Genomic DNA, 27,874 nt, shown 5'->3' with positions numbered 1-27,874 from the left:
CTGGGTCTGCCATAACAAAATATCACAGTCGGGGTTGTCCAAACAACACAATATTTTCTCACACCTCTGGAGAATAGAAGTCCAAAATCAAGGTGTCTGCAGGTTTGGTTTCTTCTGATGCCATTCTCTTTGGTTTGCAAATGGCCACCTTCCTCCTCTCTCTTCACATGGCTTTCCCTGGTGTCTCTCACTGTATGTCCTGATCTCTCCCTATAAAAACGCCAGTTAGGTGGTATTCGGGTCTACTCTAATGACTTCATTCTAACGTTATTTGCTTTTTATAGATCCTATCTCCAAACACAGTCATGTTCTAAGGTATTGGGGATTACAGCTTCAACATATGCATTTTGAGGGGACACAATTTAGTCCACCCAATTTAGGGTGGCTGGGTGGCTCAGTCAGTTGAGCATGCTACTCGTTAACATTTTTTTAAAAAATGTTTATTTATTTTTGAGAGAGAGAGGAAGAGACACAGAATCGGAAGCAGTCTCCAGGCTCTGAGCTGTCAGCACATAGCCCGATGCAGGGCTCAAACCCACGAACTATGAGATCATGACGTGAGCCGAAATCAGATGCTCAACCAACTGAGCCGCCCAGGCACCCCGAGCATCCTACTGTTGATTTTAGCTCAGGTCATGATCTCAAGGTCTTGGGATCAAGTCCCACATGCGGCTCTGCACTAAGCATGGAGTCTGCTTAATACTGTCTGTCCCATGGGGCGCCTGGGTGGCTTAGTCGGTTAAGCGTCCGACTTTCGCTTAGGTCATGATCTCGCGGTTCGTGGGTTCGAGCCCCATGTCAGGCTCTGTGCTGACTGCCAGCTCAGAGCCTGGAGCCTGTTTCAGTCTGTGACTCCCTCTCTCTCTGACCCTCCCCTGCTCACGCTGTCTCTCTCTCTCTCCTAGAAATAAAAAAAACTAAAAAAAAAAAAAAAAAGACTGTCCCTATGCCCCACACATGCATGCTCTCTCTCCCTCTCTCTCTCTCAAAAAAAAAATATATATATATATATATAAAAGACTGGAAGGACATACAGTAGACATGGACTGTAGCTTTGTGAGCAATGCTGAAAATTCATAATATGTGGTAATTGGTAAATAACTTTGCTGATGTACAAATCTTAGTCATGGGGCCCATGGGTGGCTAAGTCAGTTTAGCATCCTACTCTTGGTTTGGCTCAGGTTATGATCTCAGAGTTTCTGAGATCCAGCTCTGCATTGGGCTCTGTGCTGACAATGCCTGGAGACTGTTTGGGTCTCTCTCTCTCCCAGTCTCTCTCTCTCTCTCTTTCTCTCTCTCTGCCCTCCCCCACTCATGCTCCTGTGCACACACTCTCTTGCTTTCAAAATAAATAATAAACTTAAAAAAAAAAACTTAAAACCTGAGTCACATGTAGTAAGAGTCCTTATATAGTAAGTGCCTCTAGCTGCCCATTGGGCATCCTCACCTCATCAGGTTTTACTGATGTTTTACTCATCATCTGGGATGCAGCAATTTTCCTTAAGGTTTAAAAGAGTCAATTAATAAATTTTTAAAAAATAGGCTCCATGCCCAGAGTGGAGCTCAACATGAGGCTTGAACTCCAGACCCTGAGATCAAGACCTGAGCTGACATCAACAGTCAGACCCTTAACCGACTGAGCCAACCAGGTGAAAAACAGTCACTTAATTTCTTTGTTTGTTTATACCAAACCTATATTATATAGCGTAACTAGGCTACAAAGATATTTACAAAACTAGCTCCCACAAATACATCAATTATAAAAACCATTAAAGGTTAAGAGAGGTTATTTGAGTGGTGCAATAATAAACAATCTTTATTTTAATTTATTGTTTTTTATGGTTTTTGCTATAATAAGCAGGTATTACATTTATAATCAGGAAACAAAGCCATGTTGTTTAAAAATTGTTGAAAAATTTCCACCTGAAAATATGGGACCAGACTTGGATGTCCTCAATTTCTCACTTTGTGGTTCTTTCGAAGAAATGTTTTTTGAATTCTGTTCAGTTTGGTTCAATGAATATCTGCTGTTCACCCACTCTGTGCTTGGTGCTGTGGGTCAAAGCTGATTTGACCCGTCTGAAGAGTCTTACTCTAGTGAAGACTGAAAACCACTCTGCTGACTGGGAAAACTGCTATGGATAAAATATGGAGGCTTGGAGGAAAAATCAATAAGGACTTCCCAGGGGTGACTTCCATTTTAAAGTTGAGCCTTGAATGTCGAGTAAGATCTTACCATTTGGAAAAAGGAGAAACAAAGTCATTTCAAAAGCAGGGTCTGTAGGGTGGCAGGCATAGAGCTGTTGATACCTGTTCTGGAAACAAGGAGCTGGTCTTAAGCCTGGAGAATAGAGTGTGGGCAGAGATAGGGTAGAGGATGAATTGGTGGAGGCAGAGATTTTTGGCAGCAAGACTAGTTAGGAGGTTGTTGTCATGGTCCACGTGAAATGAGAAGGAATCATTAGGGAATCGGCAGCTAGATGGAGGGCAGGGGGCCAGTCAGAGGACCTTCTGGAATTGGAATTAGATGGATTATATTTGAGGGAACTAGATGTTCTTCCAGCTGGAGTAAGAATTCAATTTACATGAGACAGATTAATAGGAGAAAAAAAGCAAGGTTTTATTATGTGCACATGGAGGCCCAGGAATGAAAATGAGACGCAAAGAAATGACCAAGTCAGGTAGGTTTTTTTTTTCTTTCCGAGGAATTTACAGGATTAGGACAACAGGTGTTTGGGATCTTTAATTAGTATGGAATTCTAAGTGGAATTTGGACTGAGGCCGTAGATTAGTAAAAAGCAACAAGGTTTGCTTCTCTAGCTTCTCAACTTTAAGGTCCCTATCTCTGGTGATAGGATTTGTTGTTGTTGTATTTTACTTCTTAGTATAGGGAGGGTATTTTTCTTTTTTAAGAATTTTTATTAAATTTTTTTAATGTTTATTTATTTTTGAGAGAGAGAGAGACAGAGAGTGAGCAGGGGAGGGACAGAGAGAACAGGAAGTACAGAATCCTAAGCAGGCTCCCGGCTCTGAGCTGTCAGCACAGAGCTCAACACGGGCCTTGAAGCCATGAACTGCATGCTTAACTGACTGAGCCATCCAGGTGCCCCAGGGAGGATATTTTTCATAAAGGAGATTTATTTCCTGCTTTCAGAGAGAGAGAGGAGGGTTTAAGTGTTCTTGCATGGTCTGTTTCCCAAGTAGCTCCAATTCAAAGTAATTAATATGCCATCAGGGTACATTTGGGGTCAGCCTGCCCTGGGCCCTTACCTAGGGGAAGAGGGATATAAAGGAGGAGCCCCATCTTATTAGCCTGGTTTGGGGAAGATTAGGGGGATTCTAGGGAAGGAGCAGATTGAAGGGATTTTTAAAAGAGGTGAGGAAGTGGAGGTCAGAGAGTTAATCCAGTATCATTTATGAAGTGCAGTTTTAAGCATCAAAATCCTCCTTTATTACTTGCACAAGTTAATGTTGAAGAATCTCTATGCATGTGTTTTTAATCAAAACATTCACAACAAAATTTCTTGGTTGTGTGTGTGTGTTTAAAGTGATTTTATTGCAGCAGTTCAGTAATACTCAAACTTCTACCAATAATCACCAGGATAATACTATTCCTGTTTTGTGATTTGGAGAACAGTCACTCAGAATTTGTCCATAGCCACAAAAGCAGTACAAAGCTACTGTTGGCCACTAGATTTAAAACAGTAATTAAAATGGTATCAAAGCAGGTATTATGTACTGGATTACATAGAGCACAGCTGGAAATCCATGACCACATAACTTAGTAATTTAGTATTTAGTATATTCAGTTCAGCTCAGATGTTTAAAAAAGCATTTATGCTGAACTAGACTAGATGGAGGATATTTCTTAGAGAGTGGAAAATGTTGATATTTGGATGAAAAATGAGACTCTCCTAAACAGGAAAGAATGTCATTTTTGGATAGAGTGAGAAGTCAAGTAAGGATAGTTTAAAAGTAGTTAGTTTATAAATAATAGGTTTAATACAAAATACAGGTGAAAGGCCTTACTGTGAAGTTACTGCTGGCATTTAGAGTTAAAGAACAATCACATCGTTTTATATATATATATATATATAATATATTTTATATATAAATATATATATCTTTTCATTGTTATATATATTCATTGTTATATATATATATATATATATATGAGAGAGAGTGAGCGAGGGGAGTGGAGCAGCGGGAGAGAGAGAGAGAATCTTAAGCAGGCTCCACACTTAGCACAGAGCCTGACACGGGGCCCTATCCCATGACTCTGGGATCATGACCTGAGCCAAAATCAAGAGTTGGATGTTCAACCAACTGAGCCACCCACGTGCCCTGTGTTTTATGTTTTATAAATCCTTCTATCTCATGATCACAAAGTGCTTAATAAATATGAACTCATTAAGGAATATACCATTATTATGAGGTAGTTATATATAAGCAGTTTCATATTTTCAGATAGAGAAGGTGAGGCAAGAAGTCAACTTATACAATGTAAGTTAGTGGCAGGTATAGATACAGAAATAGAATGTGGTTTCTCTTCACACCCAAAACTTTGCTTCAGTAGGTAGCTTATTGTCATTTAGAAGTTAAAATCTTTCTCTTAAAAAACATTCAAACAAGAAAATCTGATTTAAGTTTCCCCCTTTGATATAGCAAAACAAAAGGTGAAACACACAAACTTGCCTGATTTAATAATAAGATTTCAGCCCAGAATCCAATTTGGGGTCTAGAATATCTTTTCCAAAGAGCATAGAAATGTAAAATAACTCTTGATTTTTAATGTTTAAGTAACTTTATTGTTTTTAAAGTGTTTTATTTTATTATTTCATTTCACATCATGACATTTTTTCTTTCACCAACTTAGAAATTTGAGAAAGGCAAAGGAAAGCAGTGAAGATGAAGGCAAAGCCAACCTGTGGTTTAACTAGACTGGAACTTCTGGTTTTAATGGTAAGTGGGAGTATATGCCCTGGACTCAGACCTTAGTCTAGAAGAATACTTTGCCCTGAAGTAAATGAACCAATGGTTCCAAACAGATCAAGTTAGTAATGAGAGAGAGATTTTGTATCACATTATTATTTACAATTTTTTTAATGTTTATTTTTTAGAGGGAGAGAGAGTGTAAGCAGGGAAGGGGCAGGGAGAGAGGGAGGCACAGGATCTGAAGCAGGCTCCAGGCTCTGAGCTGTTGGCACAAACCCCAATGCAGGGCTTGAACTCACGAACCATGAGATCACGGCCTGAGCCAAAGTCGGATGCTTAACTGACTGAGCCACCCAGGCACCCCATATCAGATTACCTTTTAACTGAAGTATAATTGACATACTATAGCCTATTGGTTCCAGGTGTGTATCATAATGATTCAACATTATTATACATCATGAATGACCTCCACCGTAAGTCTTGTTACCATCTGTCACCATGCAGTTATTATAATATTACTATCTTCCCTATACTATACATTACACCATCATGACTTACTTGTATTATAACTGGACGTTTGCACCTCTTAATTCTCTTCACCTATTTCTGCCATTCTCCAACCCCAATCCCTCCCCACTCTGGTAATCAACAATTTATTTCTCCCATCTATGAGTGCATTTCTGTTTTGTTTGGTTTGTTCGCTTGTTTTTAGGTTCCACATATAAGTGAAATAATAAAGTATTTTTTTCTCTATATGACTTATTTCACCTAGCATAATACCCTCAAGTTCCATTTATGTTGTTGCAAATGATAAGATTCATTTTTCATGGCTGAGTAATATTCCATTACATTTATATATTACATCTTTTTATCCATTCAACTGTTGATGGACACTTAGGTTGCTTCCCTTTGTTGGTTATTGTAAGTAATGCTGCATCACAGAGAGATGCATATATCTCTTTGAATCAATGTTTTTGTTTTCTCTGGATAAATACTTAGAAGTGGAGTTGCTAGATTGTATGGTAGTCATATTTTTAATTTTTTGAGGAATCTCCATACTGTTTTCCATAGTGGCTGTACCAATTTACATTCTAACCAACAGTGTATGATGGTTCTCTTTTCTCCATATCCTTGCCAACACTTATTATTTGTCTTTTTGATAATAGACAGTTTGATAGATCTGAGATGATATCTCATTGTGGTTTTGATTTGCATTTCCTTGTGATTAGTGATGTTGACCATCTTTTCATGTGATGTCTTTTGGCCATCAGTGTATCTTCACTGGAAAAATGTATATTCAAGTCCTCTGCCCATTTTTAAATTGAGTTATTTGGTTTTTTTATATTAGCTTGTACACATTCTTTATGTATTTTGGACATTAACCCCTTAGTGGATGTATGATTGGCAAATATCTTGTCCCACTAAGCAGGTTCCCTTTTCATTTTGTTGATGGTTTACTTCATTGTGCAAAAGGTTTTCAGTTTGATGTAATTGTTTTTTCTTTTTTCTTTTTTCCTTTTTAGAGAGAGAGTGGGAGTGAGTGGGGGAGAGGGGCAGAAGGAGATAGAGAATGAGAATCTTTTTTTTTTTTTTTTTACAAATAGTTTATTTTCAAGTTGGTTTCCATATAACACCCAGTGCTCATCCCCACAAGTGCCCTCCTCCATGCCCATCTTCCCCCTTCCCCCCACATCCATCTGTCCTCAGTTTGTTCTCAGCATTCAAGAGTCTCTCATGGTTTGCCGAGAGAATGAGAATCTTAAGCAGACTCCATGCTCAGTGCAGAGCCCCACATGGGGCTTGTTCCCATGACTCTGGAATCATGACCTGATCTGAAATCAAGAGTCGGATGCCCAAATGACTGAGCCATTCAGGTGCCCCAGTTTGAGGTAATTCTATCTATTTTAGCTTTCGTTGCCTTGCCCGAGGAGATGGGTCCAAAATATATTGCTAAAACTAATGTCAAAGAGCTTATTGCCTAAATTTTCTTCTAGGAGTTTTATAATTTCAGGTCCTATATTTGAATCTTTAATCCACATTGAACTTATTTTTGTATATGATGTAAGATAGTGGTCCAGTTTTATTCTTTTGTATGTAGTTGTTCAGTTTTCCCAACACCATTTATTGAAGAGACTGTCTTTTCCCTATTGTATATTCTTGCCTCCTTTGTCATAGGTTAATTGAACTTATGTGACCTTTCTGGGCTTTCTATTCTATTCTGTTTATCTATGTGTGTGTTTTTGTGTCAGTATCCTGCTGTTTTGATTACTATTGCTTTGCAGTATAGTTTGAAAAACTAGGGAGCTTTGTGCTTCTCAAGATTGCTTTTGCTATTCAGTATGTTTTTATTCATTGATTTATTTTTAAAATTTTTAAATGTTTTATTTATTTTTGAGAGAGAGATAGAGACAGCATGAGCAGGGGAGGGTCAGAGAGAGAGGGAGACACAGAATCCGGAGACAGGCTCCTGGCTCTGAGCTGGCTGTCAGCACAGAGTTCAACGCGGGGCTCGAACCCATGAACTGTGAGATCATGATCTGAGCTGAAGTTGGACGCTTAACCGACTGAGCCACCCAGGCGCCCCATTGTTTAACACAACCTCAAATCATATTGTTCACATTCACTAGATTTCCCTAGTTTTTTCCTAATGTACTTTTTCTGTTCCAGAATCCCAGCTAGGATGCCACATTACATTCAGTTATTCAGCTGCCTTCAGTTCCTCTTTGATGTGACAGTTTCTCAGACTTTCCTTGTTTTTGATGACCTTATCAGTATTGAAAAGTATTTGTCAGGTGTTTTGTAGAATGTCCTTCGGGTGGGATTTGTCTAGTTTTTTTTTTTTAAGTGTATTTATTTACTTTGAGAGAGACAGAGAGAGTGAGTGGGGGAGACGAAGGGGGGCAGAGGATCTGAAGTGGGGTCTGCGCTGACAGCAGAGAACCCAGGGTTCAAGCTGGGAGATCATGACCTGAGCCTAAGTCAGACACTTAACCGACTGAGCCATCCTGGTGTCCCTGTCTAGTATTTTTCCTTTTTTTTTTTTTTTTTTAATGATTAGACTGGGATTATGGGTCTTGAGAGGAAGATTTAATATACTTAATCATTTACTTATATTGGTATTGACTATGGATATTTATTTTATATTTTGCACTATAATCCATGCCTTTTTAAAAATGTACTTTCATTGCTAAATAAAATGTGGATAAACTTCAAAATCAACAGAGGTGTACAACATTATTTTAGGGATTATGCAGTATGTATTTAATCAACCTGCCACTTTTTCCTTATTTCCAACAATGCTGGAATAACATCCTTGTGCATTCATTTCTGTGCACTTGTGTGACTATTTTAGTGTATTATTCTAACCCCATCTGTAAGACACATTCATTATACCTGAGCTATGTTTCCTGTTCTTCAAGCATATCCTGCTTTCTGTAGCTTAGGCGATTTTCTCTACCTAGAATGCTCTTCCCCATCTTTGCCCACTCAGTTTCCGTATTTGATTCAGGGCTCAGCTCCAAGGCATCTTGCTGTAGAAGCTTTTCTGCAGTGTTTTGAACAGAATTTTATGGTTCCATCCCACTTCTCTTTGTTGTTGTGTATGTATTATAATACTCACCATCTGAGCCTCCTGTTTTATCCCAAGACATTTTCCTGCCAGTTCATTAACGGGTAGAGGAAGAAGTATGATCAGTCACACCCATCTGTGTACTCCACTGCGGTGATGGGCACATAAAATAACTAGTATATAATGACTTTGAAGTGAAGAATCTGAGTCACTGACAAATTAACTGTATTCAATTTCATGGCTATTCTTGCTTTCTTTCACATACATTGTTGTTCCATGCTTCAGGGAGTTGAATATAGGTGCTAGGTTTTGTTTAAAGTGCAAATAACTGTGCTGTAGTTTAAATGTAATGTTTTCTAGTTGTCTGTCAAAAATGTTATTGGAAGGCTTTGGTATTACAGTGCCTTACAAAATGGGTATTTTAATGCGCCAAGTATTTATAGCAAATTGTACATCAAAGCAGGAGAAATGAAATGATTACATAAGGCCGCTTATACTTCTGACTTTTTTTTAAGTAAGCAGGGGGCATTATGTATCTTATATATTATAATTAGTAATAAGAGGTACATGTCAGGGACGCCTGGGTGGCTCAGTCGGTTCAACATCCGACTTCGACTCAGGTCATGATCTCACGGTTCGTGGGTTCAAGCCCCGGGTCTGCTCAGCGGTGACAGCCAGCTCAGAGCCTGGAGCCTGTTTCAGGTTCTGTGTCTCCCTCTCTCTCTGACCCTCACGGGCTCACGCTCTCTCTCTCCCAGAAATAAATAAAACATTAAAAATAAAAAAAGAGGTACATGTCAAAAACAAAAACAAAAACAAAGCCAAGAGACAATGTTAGTTTGGTTATAACGCTGTCAGTGAGCTGAGGCTAAAGAAGATCCCGTACTTCTGTGTGATGACACACCCAGCCTGTACTTAGGAAGATTCGCGCCCCTTCCTCTATTACTAGGGGCGAGGTAACCTACACATCTGTGACCCCCGCTGGGTTGGAGGAGGCCTTGCCGCTGGCGCGCGCGCAGAGACCGCCACCCGCGGACACCTGGCTCCCAGCTCAGCCAAGCGATTGAGCCCCGCCTCTGCTCTCGAAGCCCAATCATCTGGAGACTCTCGGACACGTCCCGCTCCGGCCACGCCCCCAGCCAGCGGGGCGGGGGGCGTCTTTAAGAGCCGGCCGGCTGGCTCCCGACGTAGTGGGGGGTGCGGGCTTGTGGGCGGGAGGCCTGGGTCCTGTGCCCAGAGGTGCTCGCTCGCCTCCTCCTTCCTCCTCGCGGCAGCCTCCGTGCCCTGCGTCGCCGGCCCACCGGGGGCTCCACCGCCCTCTCCTCGGCCTCACTAGCCCGCCGGCCCGGCGCTCGGCCGCTCGCCAGTGAGCCCGCCGGGAACTCGCACCCCTCGCGCTCCCCTGGCGCCCGAGGGGGCCGCCTCGGGCCATGGTGCCCTTCCCCGAGGAGCCCGCCGCCGCGCGGGGGACGAGCGAGGCGCAGCCGCCAGGCCCCGCGCCCACCCGGGCAGCTCCGCTACCGGGCCGGGGACCCTCGGACGGCCCCGAGGCTGTCGTCGAGAAGGTGGAGGTAGAGCTGGCGGGGCCGGCGGGCGCTGAGCCCCCTCAGCCTCCCGAGGGCGGCTGGGGCTGGCTGGTGATGCTGGCGGCCATGTGGTGCAACGGGTCGGTGTTCGGCATCCAGAACGCCTGCGGGGTGCTCTTCGTGTCCATGCTGAAGACCTTCGGGTCCAAGGACGATGACAAGATGGTCTTCAAGACAGGTGAGGCGCGGGGCCCGCCGGGGCCAGCCCGGGGTAGGGGGGGAACGGGCACGGGGCCCCTGAGCGCATCCCGCGTGCGGAGTGTGTCCGCGCCGGCGTGTGCGCCTCGGTGGGTCCCTGCGTGCGGGAGGGCGTGGGAGAGGCGGGTCTGTCCGGTTGCAAACGCAGCCTGCCGCTCCAGGGGCCTCGGTGTGCCTGGCTTTGTAGTGAACCCAGATGTGGGCACGGCGTGTTCGGAAATAAATCGCAGAACTTATTTGTCCGGATCCTCTTGCTAAGAGTAGGGTTTAAGAGTCTACAGTATACTTTGCTGTTAATTTTTGAGAACGGACAGAACCTTCCAGACCCAACAACACCGCAGTGATTTTTGCAGTCTCTTATGAGACCATGACCGTTGGGTTTTCGTTCCGGTGCCTCTGGGGCTGCAGAGGGGTGTGTGTGTTGAGGAGAGGCAGGGTTGGCGAGATTAAAGAGATTTATTCCAAGGTCAAGGGGAGTTCCCCAGGGGAGCCCTGCCCGGAGCCGCGGTTTGGTGTTTTGTTTGTTGTTTGTTTGTTTTTTTGGGGGGAGACTGTGTGCTAAATATAGAAAGCATAGGAGACAGCCAGATCAGGGACTGGGAGGAGGAAGGTGAAGGGTTGCCCTTTCCTGTTGTGTTTGTCATATTTAACCATATACTAGACAAGATGAAAAAGTGCAGACTCAACATTTTTTTTTCCCCTGTAGAGACTTGTAATGTGATCTCTTGACTGACAGGTAAAAAACAAGAGCAAGACCTTTTGTATATAACTCTTTTAATACATTATTGCACTTCAGCCTGCAAGGCAGGTGCCCTCAGCCTTATTTAGGAGAGAACACTGAAGCTTGGTAAAATAGTGTCTTCCTGAAGAGCAGAATGGAGATAGAACACACCTCTTATGACATAAAGGGCTAAGGGATTTCAATGACTAAATAAGGCTCCTCCCTGCCATTTGAGGAACTTTATATGATTAATAGGCTTTTTTTAAACCTTAATTTTCTATTTTTAGAGTGTTCCTTAGGACTTTAGTATGCATACAAAGAACATGCAGGAGACTGTTCTAACAAATTCTAAGGCAGAGGTAATGTTGGGAGTTTTAAAACCTTTTATAAATAGTGCTGTATTGTGTGTATCTTTCTGCAGCGAGCTTTTTCTTCTCCTCTGCTTTGTTTGCAGTTTATCCACATAATTCCTCAACTTGAGCTGGTAGCTTAAATTCTTTACATTTTAACTTCAGGTTTTCCATTGTATGAATATATTATACTTTACTAATAATACTTTAACAATAAAGTAATAATAACACTTTAATAAACATTTAGATTACTCCCAAACTTAATATAAACAATGCTGCAGTGACTATTCCTGTACATGATCTCTTTGCATATGTGATGATATACCATATTTAATCTGGAATTTCTGTTCCTTAAACAGTAGCTCAAGAGCTACTGTGTTATGCAGGTCACAGGGCTACTAATAGGCTAATGTAATATCCTATGCTTAATTTTTATGGAAGGCAACTGTCGTAAAGTCTAGCAGGATTGATATGCATATGCAATATTGAACAAAAATTTTTTTTTCTATATGAGCATTGGGTATCTGGTAGGGAAAAGCTCAAGGAGGCAGAATTGGTAGAGTCAACATTTTAAGACTGGTTCCTTCCTCATTCAGCATATTCTTGACTGGGATTACAGATTTTTTACTGCAGTCAAGATAGCAAGACAATAGTCTTTTGTTTACCCGTGTTTCTGCAAACTCAGGTGAGTAGGTCCTTTGCTATCTGTGGATTTTCCTCCTTCCTTTTATGAGAGTGAGGGAGTGTGAGTGAGCATCTGCTGGGGAAAGACCATAGTTTTGCGGGGGGCCAGAGTTTTGCAGTGTGGAAGCCTCTACCTGTCTTCCATCCCCCAAGTTCCTGTTGGCTACAGTATTCCAATGCAGGCCACCCGAGAGGGAGGGAGGGGACAGGAACCTGCTCTCTGGAACTTTTTGAAGCTATTTGCAGTTTTGATGAATATCCTTCTCCATTTACTCAGTTAATCCTTGATGATTTTCAGTCGTGTTTGTGTATAGGTGGGTGTATATTGGTTATACAGGTATGCCAGTTAAATACTGAAAATCATTGTACTTGTGCACCTGACTCCCATGTATGGTTGTGTCCAACTTAGGGTAAGTGGTGCTTGAAAACCAGCCTGTGCTCTGGTATACTTGTAATGGCCCCGTATAACAGAGCAGCCATGGTTGGATGCTCTGTGGTACAGAGCTGATAACTGATAAAATTTAAGGTCCAAGGAAGAAAAAAGATTTAACCTCATCTGTGAAAAAATGGTAACAAGATACTCTTTTAGCCAGTTGTTACTGAGATCTACCCACCTCCTGCCCCAGCCCAACACACACACACACACACACACACACACACACACAGGTGTTTCATAGTCCATCCTTCACACCAGGCACGGAAGTATTTGAGAATACCTGAAGTTTGACTCTTCAGTCTTCTTTATTTTGATATTCTAATGCTGAGTCATTTGTGATCAAACAAATGCAAACTTCAAGTGCAATACAAAGAAGATCTGAATTGTGTAAGGCTTTTAGTTTTCAAAGCTGTGGTCCATTTTCTATTACTCTTACTCATGATTGATAATCCCAGCATTAGAAAGCACTTATTTCTGTCTCCATGTTTTCATTGGCTTCTTCATAGTGATGAGCCCAAGGGTAAATAGGGAGGTAGTGGTGAAATACAAATCTAGGTTTTTAAAAGACAGCTCACTTTTCTTGAGAACTAACGATGTGCAAGGCCCAGTGCCTGCATTCCTATTTAAACCTTAGTGCGAGTCCAGGATATCGGCTTCATTGGCTATCTTTCTTTTCAGCTGTGGAAATTCAGGCCCACAGAGTTTAAGGAAGCAGTGGAGCCAGGATTCAGCCTCAGGTTTATGTGTCTCTAGAAACGAGGTTTTTAATGATTGATCGTATTACATGACTAGATAGATTCTGCTAATTCAGTGTTCTTTATGCTGTAGATTAATCCAAGCGTTAACAATTGACTGAGCACTATACCAGCCATTCTAGGGTTAGAAAAGAAGTCTGAAAGGTCATGATCTCATAGTTTTGTGAGTTCGAGCCCCAAGTCAGGCTCCATGCTGGCAATGCAGGGACTGCCTGAGATTCTCTCTCTATCTCCACCTCTCTCCTGTGTGTGCACTGGAGCAATTTCTTTCTCTCTTTTTCAAAATAAATAAAAAACTTAAAAAGTCTGGAAATTAGGGTGCTTGTTTCTTGATCTTACTTTGCTGTCAATAAATGATTGCCAATGGTTAATGTCTCATTGAAATAGATTTTTGTAGAGAAACTTCCCAGAAGAAACAAGATAATTTCATACGGCATTCAAGCAAAGTCTGGGGTTTCCTTTGAAGAATGATGTTCTTTTAGACTGACTCATGGTTGGATGATGTTTCCAGACAGGACTGAAAAGGAGCCTTTCACAGGCTTACTTCTTTTCAGGCTATCTCAACTCTTCCTGTGCAACTGATGATCCACCCAAAATTTCTCAAGAAAGGCCCTGAAGAAATTCATTAAGATATAGGTTAGTCTGTACATCTTAATGTTACTCCTTATTCATTCTACAAATGTTTACCAAGTTTCTGACACTGTCTGTGCTGGGCACTAGAGATGGTAGTTGAGAGAAACAAGGTCAGCCATTCCCAAGGATTTTTTGATCTGCTGTGGGATACAAAGGAGTAAACAGAATACTTCCCTGAGGCATTTGCAATATATCCGTGCTCAGTCTTACTTTAAAAAGCTGAAATTCTCAGGAAATTCCAGTGAATGGTGAGTGCTGGGAAAGGCATTTGATGGTCTCTTTCTCTATGGTAATAAATCTTACTTTATTAATTTTAAGACTTTGGAAAGGGCAAGCAAGCTGAACTGCAAGTTAGGCAGTAGAACTAATGAGAAATGTCGTGTGCATCCCAGCCCCACTGGGTTACCCTGGCTGCTAAGGACCTGGTTCTCAGAGCCTGTCTTACACATGCTGCTGCATCAGAGGGAGCAGGCTGGCCTTGAGTTGTCTCTTTTAAGTTCAACTTTTACCTGTTCACATGTGCACGGGCAAACGTGATGCTTTTGGGAAAGCTAAAATAATTACTATAGCTACTGGAACATTATTTTCCCTTAGAAATCACTACTGTGCTGGTGATTGGAAACCCCCCTTTTTAGTTCCTTCATGGAACGGATAAAGAGTCAAGGGTACTTTTCAGATACAGTGCTATGGACACTCTGGGATCTTACTAGTTTATCTAGTTTACTAACTTGCTTTCTTCCTGGAGAAAAAAATATTTTAATGGTAGATTCATTTTTTTTTATTATGTGTTTTTTATCTTTTTTTTTTTTTTTACAAATAAGTTTATTGTCAAATTAGTTTCCACATAACACCCAGTGCTCATCCCCACAAGTGCCCTCCTCCATGCCCATCTCCCCCCTCCCTCTCCACACCCATGAGTCCTCAGTTTGTTCTCAGCATTCAAGAGTCTCTCATGGTTTGCCTCTCTCCCTTTCCCCCACCATATCCCCCCTTCTTCTCCCCTTTGTTCCTCTGTTAAGTTCCTCCTAATCCTCCTATACGTGCAAACATATGATATTTGTCCTTCTCTGCCTGACTTATTTTGCTCAGCATAATACCCTCAAGGTCCATCCATGTTGCTACACATGGCCAGATTTCATTTTTTCTCATTGCCATGTAGTATTTCATGGTATAGATAAACCACATCTTCTTGATCCATTTGTCCGTTGATGGACACTTAGGCTCTTTCCATGTTTTAGCTTTTGTTGAGAGTGCTGCCATGAACTGGTATATTCACTTTTTAAATATATTTATTTCAAACAAGTATATTTTCAGAATCAGTATTTAGGGTAGTTAATGATATCCTTTTGAAGATAGGTATCTCTGTGGCCCAGAGGTTTGGTCAAGTAAATTCCAAAGGCTTTGGGAACTCCAGAGGCTTCTTTCAGTAATTCCCAAAATGTTTTCTTTAACAGCTTTTCTTCAGAGTGGAGGTCTGTGGTCAAATAAGTTTGGGAAACATGGCATATTATCCTCCTTTCTTGGATATTTAAAGTACAAATCAAAGTATTAAAAATTTAGTAGTTTTAAAGAAGAGTAGATCATCAAAAAGGTTCCAAAAGGGAGGCTCTTTGTTCATAATCTTTAATGCAACTCTGCCTTCTCTTCATGGAGGTAGATTGCTCTTTAGACAGTTAAAATCACATAGTAGGATTTTCAGTAGCACTTAAGGAGCAGTGCATCTTGTTATACCTTTCAGTAGAGTCCTACTAGCACCTCTGAAACTTCAAGTCGGTTCATGTGCCTGAAGATTAAAAAAAAAAAAAAAAGTCTTTCCTGGCACCTGGGTGGCTCAGCCAGTTAAGCTCAGGTCATGATGTCTCAGGGTTTGTGAGTTTGAGCCAGCCCCCGCCCCCACTCCCGCTACCCCAACTCGCATGTGCTCTCTTTCTCTCTCAAAATAAATAAACTTAAAAAAAAAAAAATAACATTAACTGCTCAAAGAATAAACTCAAATCAAAAATAAAAGAATATCAGAATTATGTCAGGAGGGGGTTTGAGGTATCTTTTCGAATAACTTATACTCTGTACTCCTGATGTGATTTGCTGTATCTTTTGGTAGGGTTCTTGTGGAATCTGTGTTGCAGGTCCTTGAGGCTTCATCCTAGGCCATGTACTTCACTTTTCTTTCCTTCCTGTGTGTCTCATATGCCCTATGCCTCTAGACACTATCTTGGACAGTTCATTTTGGATACACAGGTATATCAGACTCAACTAAAATGAACTAATTTTTTAGCCACCTCATATAATATATATATGGCCACCAAAAAACAGCCCACTTGCAAGTAGACATATCCTTCCTTCTGAATTCTCTGTGCGTGACACCTTTGGTTGCTTGAGTCAGAAACCTGTAATTCATCTTAATTTCTTAGGTCTCCCTTTTCCTTTCCTATTTTGTTAAATCAGACACAGTCCTTTTGCATTTGCCTCCTTAATGCCTCATAAACCAATCCCCTTCTTTTCCTTAAGTACTGTCTTAATTCATGCCTTCATTAATTTTGGCCTCAATTATTGTCATAATGCTTTAATTGGTCTACCTGTCCTCGGTTATACACTCGAGTGACTTCTCTAAAACATAGGGCCATATTATTGTTCTGTTTAAAAGCTATCAATGAAACTCATTACTTCTGGGAAAACGTTGCACTCTATACACCAAAGGACTTCACGTTCTGGCCCTTGCCTGATCCAGTAGCCTTATCTCTCACCTCTCTCTTCCTTCTTATTCTTTGTGCTTTGGCCAAGCCGAAAGCCTTGTGCTTTTCCAAATTTATCCAGATATCTTTTGCCTCTATGCCTTTGTGTGTGCCTTTGCTCTCTTCAGTGTGGTTGTTAGTCCTTGTTAAGATTCTGATGAAATGGTTAGTCGTTTTATTCCTTTTGTCACAGCCATGGGAGAAAACAATGATTTTATGCAAGTGTTGTTACATTTTTGATGCAATTGGAATGTTCTGGGAGTGACATGAATTCAAATGAGTTATGAATTAAATTTAAAGTGGATGACAGAGGGGGTGCCTGTCTTGTTAGCAGAGCATGGGAAAGGGAGGAGGTAGGGAGTCTCTGGGTGGTGAGTTTGAGCCCCATGCTGAGGATAGAGATTACTTTTGAAAAAGACCTAAAGTGGAAGACAGAGAACCTAACTGCAACCGATTCTAATCTAGCATTCTGTGAATGATATTTTAAGGAGAATCCATACTTAAGTGATAATTTGCATAGTCACTTGTTTAGGATTGGGGCACATGATATCAATATTTATACTTTTCAAGTTGAATTTAAGAGCATCTTTTCAGCTGGGCAAAAACTTGTGCTTACGTTAAAGCTGTCATGAAATGTAGAACCTTGCCTTTTTTCTCCCTTGAAACTTTTTTCTGCTTATTTACTTACCTGTATATTCTCTAGAACTTTAATGGTGTTTTCTACCCAAGATATTTAGAAATCCTGGGAAGTTGCCTTTGGAATCGAAAGTTACTACAATCCAATTAGAGATCTGATCTCCTATTCAGATTAAACAAACAAACCTTAACAAAAACAAACTAAACCTCAAACACTACTTGAATGGTTGGCTCACCATGGCTCTGAGCATCAGCCTAGCCTGGTGCCACCCATGAACCATGGTGTTTTCATTGGCAGTGATTCAGAACGAGCAACTCCAGCGCTCCTGGGAGCTGTGCAAACTCACCACACCATAGCCAGGTCCTCTGAGACTGTGGTGAGGGAGGAGAGCAGCGCTTGCAGATGTGCTTGTACACATACCAAATGGTGAGGTAACGCTACAGCATCTTCATTAACAGCAGAAATAACTTCCTACCTTGTATATAGGAACTAGAGCTAAAAGAACTATTTCCAAGTTGCAAGTATTTTTTCATTTCACTAGTTTTTAGTTACGGGGATACATATGAAATACAGATGTGAAATAATGAATATGGACCAAAGCAGTGTTTCTGCTTAAATTAAGTCCGGAAAGGTATATGAGTCTGAGAGGGCAGCACAGTTCCCCCTACCCTGAGGAGCATGTCAGAAGTTCCAGAGAAGCACATTTAGTTTCCAAAAGCATAGTCAAGATTATAATTTTGTACGTGAAAAACAAAAGAATCTCATTATTTTCATAATATAAGCAAAAGTGACAAAATCTTAGCTGGTGGATAAAAACAGAAGCATGGCTTTATCTTCTGAATATTAGAGTGTCTCACTCAAAAGGTAAACCACCCTTAGAGGTGTGCATCAAGGATTATGAGACTTCCGTGTTTATCAAGAGGGAACAACGTTGATCAGAAACACTGCTACCCCCTATGGAAGAGAGTCACTGACTAGAGTTTATGCATTGGTCTGTTCAGCTATTACTCTTTTTCTTTTTTCTTTGCTAAAGTAAATTGAATCAACAGTGTTCTGTGTGTATTCAGAAAGTCAAAATTTATTCTTATGACAAACTTAGACTGGATCCAAAGCCAATTCTGTGATATGCTTTATAAAAGTAGTAAACTACTACTCATTAAATGGAGGTATTTCTTGACTCTTCTGGGTAGATCGGTATTAATGCCAAGTCGAGTGGGTTAGACTGGTGACTTTTTGATAGTAAAAACCTTTTCATCTTGCTTAATTATCCTCTTTATTTTGACTTCATGTTCCATGTTTTCAAATGGCAGCATCTCAAAGGATTCACATTTGTCAGTAGTTGTTTAAACGACATTCCAAAAAGTTAAATGGTGTTTTCTGCAATTGGGGCAGAAAGTTGCCATTGTTGTTGTATACTAATGCAGCACTCTTGCAGCATTACCAATTCCACACTTCTCCCAGGTTTTTGGATTTCTTACTTTCTGTTAGTTTATCTGTGGCTTTTAAGTTTTCCATTCTAAATTTTCCTGTCCTAAGATGAACAAGTGTTATGTTTATAATAAAAATATTAATGTTAAAAATAATCTACCATTAGCATTAGGAATCCTAACTTTCATGACTATTATAGTAAACTTGCCCTAAGAACAAGCTGTTCTTTAGGAATAAATGATACATGTATGGAAGGTTTTTTTTTTAATTTTTAAAAATGGTTTTATTTATTTTTGAGAGAGGGAGAGAGAGAGAGACAGAACACGAGTGGGGAAGGGGCAGAGAGAGAGGGAGACAGAATCTGGAGCAGGCTCCAGGCTCTGAGCTGTCAGCACAGAGCCTGACATGGGGCTCAAACCCGTGAACCACAAGATCATGATCTGAGCCTAGGCATGATGTTCAACTGATTGACCCACCCAGGTGTGCCTGCTTTTTTTTTTTTTTTAAGTTTATTTATACATTTTGAGAGAGTGAGAGAGCAAGCAGGGGAGGCAGAGAGAGAGGGAGGAGAGAGAATCCTAAGCAGTCTCTGTACTGTCAGCAAGGAGTCCCACAAGAGGCTTGAACTCACAAACTGTGAGATCATGACCTGAGCTGAAACCCAGAGCCGGCTGCTTAATTAACCAGCTGAGCCACCCAGCTGCCCCTAGATGTATGGAGTTTTAGTTTTAGGTGTTCTAGTTTGTCTCCTTCTACTCAAGAGAAAAATATTAATTATGGAATAGGCTCGAAATGGAAAACCAAGAAGTACTAAACTTTAACTCTTCAAATTTATAACGGATGCATATATAACAAAAAGTTCTTGCATGTGTGTAGATGTCGTTAGTACTGGAACCACAATCCTTACAGGGGAGTTTGAGGCAGGGCCCCATAATCAAATACTTTGATATTTCTGCAGCAAAATGTGAGTATTCAGAGCAAATGGGACAAATAAAGACTTTAAATAGTCTCGTGTCAGTTCAGATTATATATTGCCTCCAAGGGACTGTTGATCCCATCTTACAAAAAACTTTGGGTTTGGGATTTCAGAGTTGCCAATACAGAATTGTAAATTTATATGTAAATATTTAGTTTTGTTGGGACACCTGGGTGGTTCAGTCGGTTGGGCGATTGACTTTGGCTCAGGTCATGATTTCATGGTTCATGAGTTCAAGTTCAGCGTCGGGCTCTGTGCTGACAGCTCAGACAGAGCCTGGAGGCTATTTCGGATTCTGTCTCCCTCTCTCTCTGCTTCTCTCTCTCTCATTCGTGCTCTGTTTCTCTCTCTCTCACAATTAAATAAACATTAAAAAAATAATTACTTTTGTTCTCAGTTTCTCAGTAAACATTCTTTTTAAGGTATATTTTTCTGTATCATGTAGTGTACCTACTTAAGGTTTTCAGTAAGTGTGTTCTTCTGCCATACTGATCTAACCTCGATTACTAACCAGCCCCCTTGGCAGAGTTGTAGGCAGTGTTAGGCACTATAAGTATCGTGTTTATTTACATCTTTGAACAAATTGTGTTTTCTCCTATAGATTGCTTACTCATGGTATATGTGTAAAGGTGAGATTGATTACTGGTCAGAGGGTATGAACAACTTTATAACACTTGTTACACATTGCCAGGTTGTTCTTTAGCGAACTTGAGCCAGTTTACTGTGCACCAGCAATATGTTGGCTACTTGAAAACCCTAGCAATGTTAAGTTTTGTTTTTATTAGTATTTGCTAATTTGGTAAGTTCTAATGCTATTTTTAAAAAGTAGTTTTAAATTATATTTCATTGTGTTTAGGGCTATGTGTTTTCCCAGATTTTTGAGCCCATTAGAAGCAGCAACATGGCTTGGCAGTTATATGTAATATCTGGGAATACCAGGGAGCTCATACCAGTATCTTAGAGTGAAACTTTGTTACCACGTGTGAGACTGCTAGGAAGGCCCGAGATTATTCTTGTTTTCATTCTCACCTGACACACCTTGGCAGGTGGGGCACACCCTTGTTCCCATGCATCTGGTCTCAGCACAGGTGTTGATCAGGGCTTTCCTTGGGCTTAGAAGTGGGGACGGAAACTAACCATCTGGAGACTTGGCCAGAAGAACTTCCTGACCCTTCCAGGTGACACCTTATCCTTCCCAGGATCACATCTGCAAGAGCAGCCCTGTTTCCTTCTCGGTGCTATCATCTTGCCTCAACCTCCTCCAGACCCAGCCAATTTGGTTAAAAATAGTTTTAATTAATTAATTTGGGTGTATGTGTGTTAATTTTTTTTTTGCTTTTATTTATTTTTAAAAAGGTCTAGAAATCCTTTATAGAGCACAAACTATGTAGTAGGGGTCATGCAGGAAAGAACAAATTTGACTTCTTCCATAGGCATGAGAGGTCATGAGGGAAGCAAAATGCCATGTACATAAATAACCCTAAAGCAATATGCTACACATGTTAAACACAGTATAAATAAGATATATGATTTTAAAGGAGGGCACAATGTTTTCTAACTGAGCTGATCAGAGATGGCTTCATGGAGGTGGCTTTTGAGTTAGGCTTTAAAGTATTGGTAGATTTTTCCTCAGCAGATTTAGCAGAAAAAGGTTTTTCAGGTGGCATGCAAGGTCTGGGCAAGGGCGAAGAGGCAGCCTAATAACAGATGTTTTCTTGTGCTTTACTCCATATTTTATATTGTTTTATCTTTCTGATAATCATATGATACAACTGCTGTTATGATCATCCTGTTTTAGATTAGCAGCTAAGGCTAGTGAGCATTGGGGCTGCATTTGAACTTAAGTCTTTCGCATTAGGACCCCGGCTCTTTATACCTGAGTACACACTGGACTTACTAAGTGAAAGCAAGGTGTTTGGTTTTCTTAGAGCCAGGATATATATGTAAGGTAAGTCTCAGAAGATAAGGCTGGAAAAGAATGATGGAGCTGGGGCACAGAATGTTTGAATGCTCGGTAAAGAAGTTTGGATAATAGGCAATGGGAGATATTGAAGGTGTCTGAAGTTGTGTCAAAAAGAGGTGACTTGGTTGCAGAGGGAAAGACCTAGGAGGAACGCCAATTACAAAATTGTTGGCTGAGAGCTGGGTGAGATTTGAGGCACAGCTGTTGCAATGGGAAGGAAGGGACCGATGTGAGACATTTTACAGGATAGACTTGAGGGAACTTTAACAAATGATGGGTGTAAACTGTGACATGGAAGCAGAGATGGTATCTACATCTGGAGTCTGTTTTCATACTTTTTATTAAAAACATTTTTTTTAATGTTTTTACTTATTATTGAGAGACAGAGAGAGACAACATGAGCATGGGAGGGGCAGAGAGAGAGGGAGACACAGAATCTGAAGCAGGCTCCAGACTCTGAACTGTCAGCACAGGGCCCAACGCGGGGCTCAAACTCATGAACCGTGAGATCATGACCTGAGTCAAAGTCATACAGTTAACCAACTAAGCCACCCAGGTGCCCCTATGTCTTAATACTTTTTGAACTGGGAGCCCTATATTTTCATTCTGTACTGGTGCTACACATTATGTAGACAGTTCTGGATGGTGCCATTGTCAGGACCAGGGACGTGAGGAGGAGGAATTGACAGGGAAAGACTGACTCAAATGTTAGACATTTGAGTGTTAAAAACCAGCAGGATATCAAGGGATGGAAGTCAGATAACTGGAAATGTAAACCTGGAGCCTCAGAATGAAGCTGAAGCCAGAGGTAGAGCTTTGGAAAGACCCATGAGTCTCTAAGAGGAACATGATGTTGATAATAGAAACCCAGAAATTCTGTCTCAAGCAGACCTGAGGGCTTTAGTTTAGTTAGTGTCCCTTGAAATCATCTTATTTAAAAGTAACAAAACTTCATTCCTTAAAAAGTCTTTCTAGCATTTAGATTTCTCTAATTCAGATCTGTAACTTCCCAAAGGTCAGAATTGTATTGTTACTACCACTGTCCTAAGTATTTCCACAACTAGTCCTAAGATTTATATTTTCCCTGTAGTTTAGCATAATCTCTAAGGCTACTGACATTTACTCTTTCTTTTATCCATGATGTAATTAAGCCAGTCTGTCAGTTTTATTTTCAAGATGTTTTGGACCAAGAGGCTAGGAGAATAGCTTACGATAGTTATAATTAATTTGTGTATTTCAAATTTAAATGTAAAGTATTGACAGTGATGGAAAACCCGTTCAACAGGCAAATGTTATCTTGTAGATCAGTTTTCAGGGTGTAGTAACTGAGTCAGCTACTTCTTATACAATTCATAATGAAAACAGCTAACTCTTCAGTGTAGGCTCACTTTTTAAAAAATTATCTAGGAAAACTAGGAAACCAGAATAAATGAATATAAGTTCTCTGACTAGCACTAGGGTGGAATATTGCACAGTTTCTTAAGAAACATGATTGACTCAAAAAGAATGAAATCTTGCCATTTGCAACTACGTGGATGGATCTAGAGTGTATTATGCTAAGTGAAATTAGAGAAAGACAAATATCATATGACTTCACTCATATGAGGACAAAACAGATGAACATAAGGGGGGAGCAGAAGTAATATAAAAACAGGTGAAGGGGACAAAACATGAGAGACTCTTAAATATAGACAACAAATAGAGGGTTGCTGGAGACATTGTGGGAGGGGGAATGGGCTAAATGGGTAAGGAGCTTAAGGAATCTACGCCTGAAATCATTGTTGCACCATGTGCCAACTAACTTAGATGTAAATGATAAAGAATAAATAAATTATAGAAAAAAGAAACATGACTGACTTTTGCAAGTCCATCACTTTAGACACCTGAGGTTTGGCAGCGAGAGAAGGCAGTGTCCTCATGTGCTTGCTTGCTGGCTGGGAATGGAGTTGGTCCTAATTCAGATAATAACTGGCTGTTTGGCTATGCTCAGGTATATTTTGCCTTAGTTTCCTGTCACACAGCCTAACAGTGAGACCCAAGCAAGATAATAGAATGTCAAAATGCTTTTGGATGCATAAAACAGCACAGATATGTCAAACAACATTGTTACTGAGCAGCTTGGCATGGTGCCTATATGCGCGCGTGTGTGTGTTGACTCACGTGCTGTGCTATAATCTTTCAGAACTTGGGTCCTGAATTGCTCTCTTGTGATTGAAGCCTGGTTGAAGGTGTTGGACGTGCAGTGACCCTGGAGGAAGAACCTATAAATGCAGAGGGTGATTGAAAGGAAATTGATAGTTGTGTAAGAGGAGGGTATCTGCTCCCTCCCTTTTTTTTTTCTTTTTTTTTTTTTTTGGTAAGATACTCTTACCTTTCCAGTAACTGTTTTATCTTTTACTATCATTTGGTTTCATTTACAAGGTCTGTATTAAAGCATATGTCAGGGTTTAAGGCAGTATTTTGACCATGCTTGTCTCCTGTTGTGCTTGCTGGGATGAATTGAAGTCCTGGCTTGCTGACAAGTAAATTTGATATCTAATGGTTATGGAGAGAGGAGGAAAAGGGAAGTCCATCTAAAGCATTTTTTCCTCAGAGTTTGATAAACAGAGGCCATGTAATCTTTTAAATCCCATGCCAACATTACAGGCAGAAAAAGACTTGCTAATAGCAAAGGTCAGGAATCACAAAAGAGCACTGTAAGCTTTTGGTATTGACTTCAGAACACACTGTTTTCTATAATTTAGTGTTCATTTGTTATATGTATGTATGCTGTTACAGTTTTGTGCATGTGGTAGTTGCTTTTTGTAACTTTAGTTAGGAAACAAATAATGAGTCACTTAAAAGGCAGACTATTACTCTTTTTGGAAAAAAAGTCTAGTAAAAGTAATGCTTAATCCAATTAATCTGTCTTCTTACTCTAATTCACTGTGATGACTTCAGGTGTCTGGTAGCAACTGAGAATGGGCTATGGAAAAATGTTAAGGCAATGTAATCCTCATTATTTATGGTCACTTAAGAGGATAAATTAATCACTGGTCACTAATCTTTGGATAATTACTCTATTTAACTGGAAATATCCTTAGTTTTTTGGAAAGCAAGTCAGTGGAGTTAGTAGAACTGTCAAAATTGATCAGCTTTTCTAAGTCTAATAATAAGTGAATAGAAACCAGTTGCCTGCAACCCTTTCTCCCCTGTGCTGTAGCATGATCCTTCTATAACTCCCAACATTGTATATGGAACAACAGGGAAGATATATTAATATGCTACCTTGTGGTTTTAGGTGGGCCTTCAGAGCCTGTTAGTTGAGGATTAACAAAGTTGCCATAACAGTAAAGGCTTGTAACCTGTGTATGTGGTTTTGGTTATTAGAATTAGGCAAGTTAATTACGTTATAAAATTGGCTCGAATGTAGGTGGTTAAGAAGTGAGACTTTTGGGGACAGCAATTCCATTTACTTGTGCATTAAATAAATATTTTGAAGGAGTCCAACATTGTTTGAGTACTGTACTTATTAGATGCTAGGGATGGGGATAGGAATAAAGAAGAGTATACATTTCAATCCCCAAGGAATAAGTAAAGGAGGAAGTCCTAGCCTTGTATTTTCAGCATGGGTACAGTGTCTGAAATGCAGACTAGTATTCACTTTCGGAGTTTGAGGTCCTCATTCATGAGGTTCCTGAAGAATCTAAGAGTAAATGAATTGTTGTATGGGTGGAATCAGAGACATATTACTTATTTATCACAGCCAAAGTAATGCCATTTTGATAATAACATTCACTTGTGTATATTACAAATTATTGCTTTTCTAAGATTTCTGGAAACAAAACAGAATTCTGCCAAGTATTGTTTCCAATCAACAGAGAAAGATTGTGTCATTATGGGAAACATAATACTGTACATGGGACTGACTTACTTTAGAGCTAAAATATAACTTTGGACTTTAGAAAACAGTTGAAGGTTTAGAAATCTTAACTAGGACACATTTTAGAAAGCCCAATTTAATTAATTTTTAAAATCCCACTCTATCGAGGGATAATTTCATATAAAAGTCACCAATTTTAGGTCTACAATTTGATGAGTTCTGACAAATGCACAATCTTGCGACGACCATCACAATCATGATAGAGCCTTTCAGTCACCCCAAGATGTTCTCTTGTGTCTCTTTGCAGTCAGTCTTCCCCTATACCCTAGCCTCTGGCAGCCATTGATCAACATTGTTCCTATAGTTTGGCTTGCTCTAAAATTTTGTTTAAATGGAATCATACAGTATTTTTCTTTGTTTCTAGCTTTCACTCAGCATGATCGTTTTGAGGATTCATTCATGTTGTTTCATATATTAGTAGTTCATTTCTTTTTATTGCTGAATAGTATTCCATTATTGCCTATACTACAGTTTTTTTTATCCATTTACATGTTGATGGACATTTGGGTTGTTTCTAGTTTTTGCCTGTTATGAATAGTGCTGCTCTGAACATTTGTGTGTAGTTACCTATGTTTTCATGTCTTCCATGCACCTTATTTTAGTGTGAATTTTGTTCTATATGCTTATTTGTAATTTTAAACTTCATAAGAGGATGACTTATTTGTAATTTTAAACTTCATAAGAGGATGATATTATGTATTATTTTTGTTAAGTAGGCTTCATGCCCAGTGTGGAGCCCAGTGTGGGGCTTGAACTCATGACCCTGAGATCAAGACCTGAGCTGAGATTAAGGGTTGGATGTTTAACTGACTGAACCACCCAGGCACCTCTGTTATTTCTTTTTTTTTTTTTTTTTTTTAATTAAAAGAAATTGTGACTGAATGAGGAGTTGAAACAGTAAGTGGAAGACTCTGGAAAGACAGATTTTTCACTTGGGTGATTGGGTGAATGGTACTCCTGATCAAGAGAGTCAAATATGGCTAAGATTTCCTAATTTTAGAAAAGACTGAAGAGGGTCCATTGAAATGAGTCTGTGGGATGTCACCTCATTGGTGTGGGTGGAGGTAAGTGGAGCCTGATTAGTTTTTGGAGCAGTGAACGGGAAATAGAGGTGGGGGTGTAGGCTGAAAAGTGAAGAAATGATAAAAGGAGAAATATAGTGGTAGCCAGACGAGGATCAGCATCAAGGGAGGGTCATTTTATAAAAGACGGAAGTAGCTTGAGGAGAGGGAGCCTGTAGAGAGGGAGAAGGTGAAGTCACCAAGCGGCTAATTAATAGAATAAGGTTCATGAGCAAGTCAGATAAGGAATCCGGAGCACAGGCTGTGGCAGGGGTGGGGTGAGGGGAGTTTGCCAGGGGTGCCTTCTATTCAGGCTCTGGAGAGAAGAAAGAACAGGAACAAGCATGTACTGTAGTGGGGTACAGTAGCAGACCTCAAGAGAGTGGCAGAGGTTTGAGGGCTGAGTAGTGAGAAGAAGGATTGATAACAGCCCTGAGAACTCCACCATGATGGAAACTGGTACCACCACAAATTCATGTTTTCCAAAGATCGTGGCTTCCCCCCGCCCCCTTACTGTTCTCTGCAGCCTGATAAGTGAACAGGGAAGGTGAGCTGAACAACTGATAAAAGGTTGGAAAAGAATTGAAGCAAAATAATTTTACATTTTTTTTTTTGGTCTGTTTTCAGCTCTATGCTATGTGGCTTCCCCTTCTCTCCGCCTTTTATACACCTCATCTTTTTTGGTAAAGTGGATTAAACCTTTAACAACCAAATGCAGTTTTTTACATTTTTTAAAAATTGTGGTAAAATCTGTATAATATAAAATTTACCATTTGAACCACTGTTAAGTGTACACTTGAGTGGGATTAAGTACATTCACAGTGTTGTGCACCCATCACTATCCTACAGTTTTAATTTGAGGCATGACCCTGTCATCTCTTTTCCTCCCTTTCTATTACTCCTGATCTGTAAATTCAACATAGTCCTTCACTGGATCCATGATTTGTATTGTTGAAATGGAGGTATTAATAACAGTAGATAACTGAGCTTAATTTTGGCAGGTGCTGTGCAAGGCCCAAATTGTGGCATTAACTTTCTCAATATTTAGTTGTAATTATTTGTTAATGTCTGTCTGCCTTACTAAGACATTACTAAGACTTACTTACCAAGGTCCTTGGGTGCAGAGGCTATCTGTGTCTTTTTCACAGTTATATCTGTACTGCCTGGCGTAGCAGGCTTGACACTATGCTTGACACATAGTAGGCATTCTGTGAAGTTTTTTTGTTTTCATTTTTTCAATGTTTATTTATTTTTGAGAGACAAACAGAGCATGAGTGGGGGAGGGTCAG

At 40.2% G+C, this 27,874-nt stretch overlaps 1 protein-coding gene across 2 annotated transcripts in view; it reads left to right on the top strand.

Annotated features, from left to right (window-relative positions):
• Positions 1-9,701: 9,701 nt before the first annotated feature.
• Positions 9,702-27,874, top strand: part of SLC16A10 (solute carrier family 16 member 10) — a 116,199-nt gene continuing 98,026 nt past the window's right edge. For both annotated transcript variants that reach the window (XM_039252200.1, XM_039252201.1), the window contains exon 1: positions 9,702-10,267. In XM_039252200.1, the coding sequence (XP_039108131.1) occupies positions 9,934-10,267 (334 nt within the window). In that variant the 5' untranslated portion in view covers positions 9,702-9,933. The remainder of the gene's footprint in view (positions 10,268-27,874) is intronic.

This window comes from Hyaena hyaena, unplaced genomic scaffold (genome assembly GCF_003009895.1).
Source record: "Hyaena hyaena isolate Hyena2069 unplaced genomic scaffold, ASM300989v1 scaffold_412, whole genome shotgun sequence".
Classification (NCBI taxonomy): Eukaryota; Metazoa; Chordata; class Mammalia; order Carnivora; family Hyaenidae; genus Hyaena; species Hyaena hyaena.
This window is presented reverse-complemented; position numbering and strand designations above follow the sequence as displayed.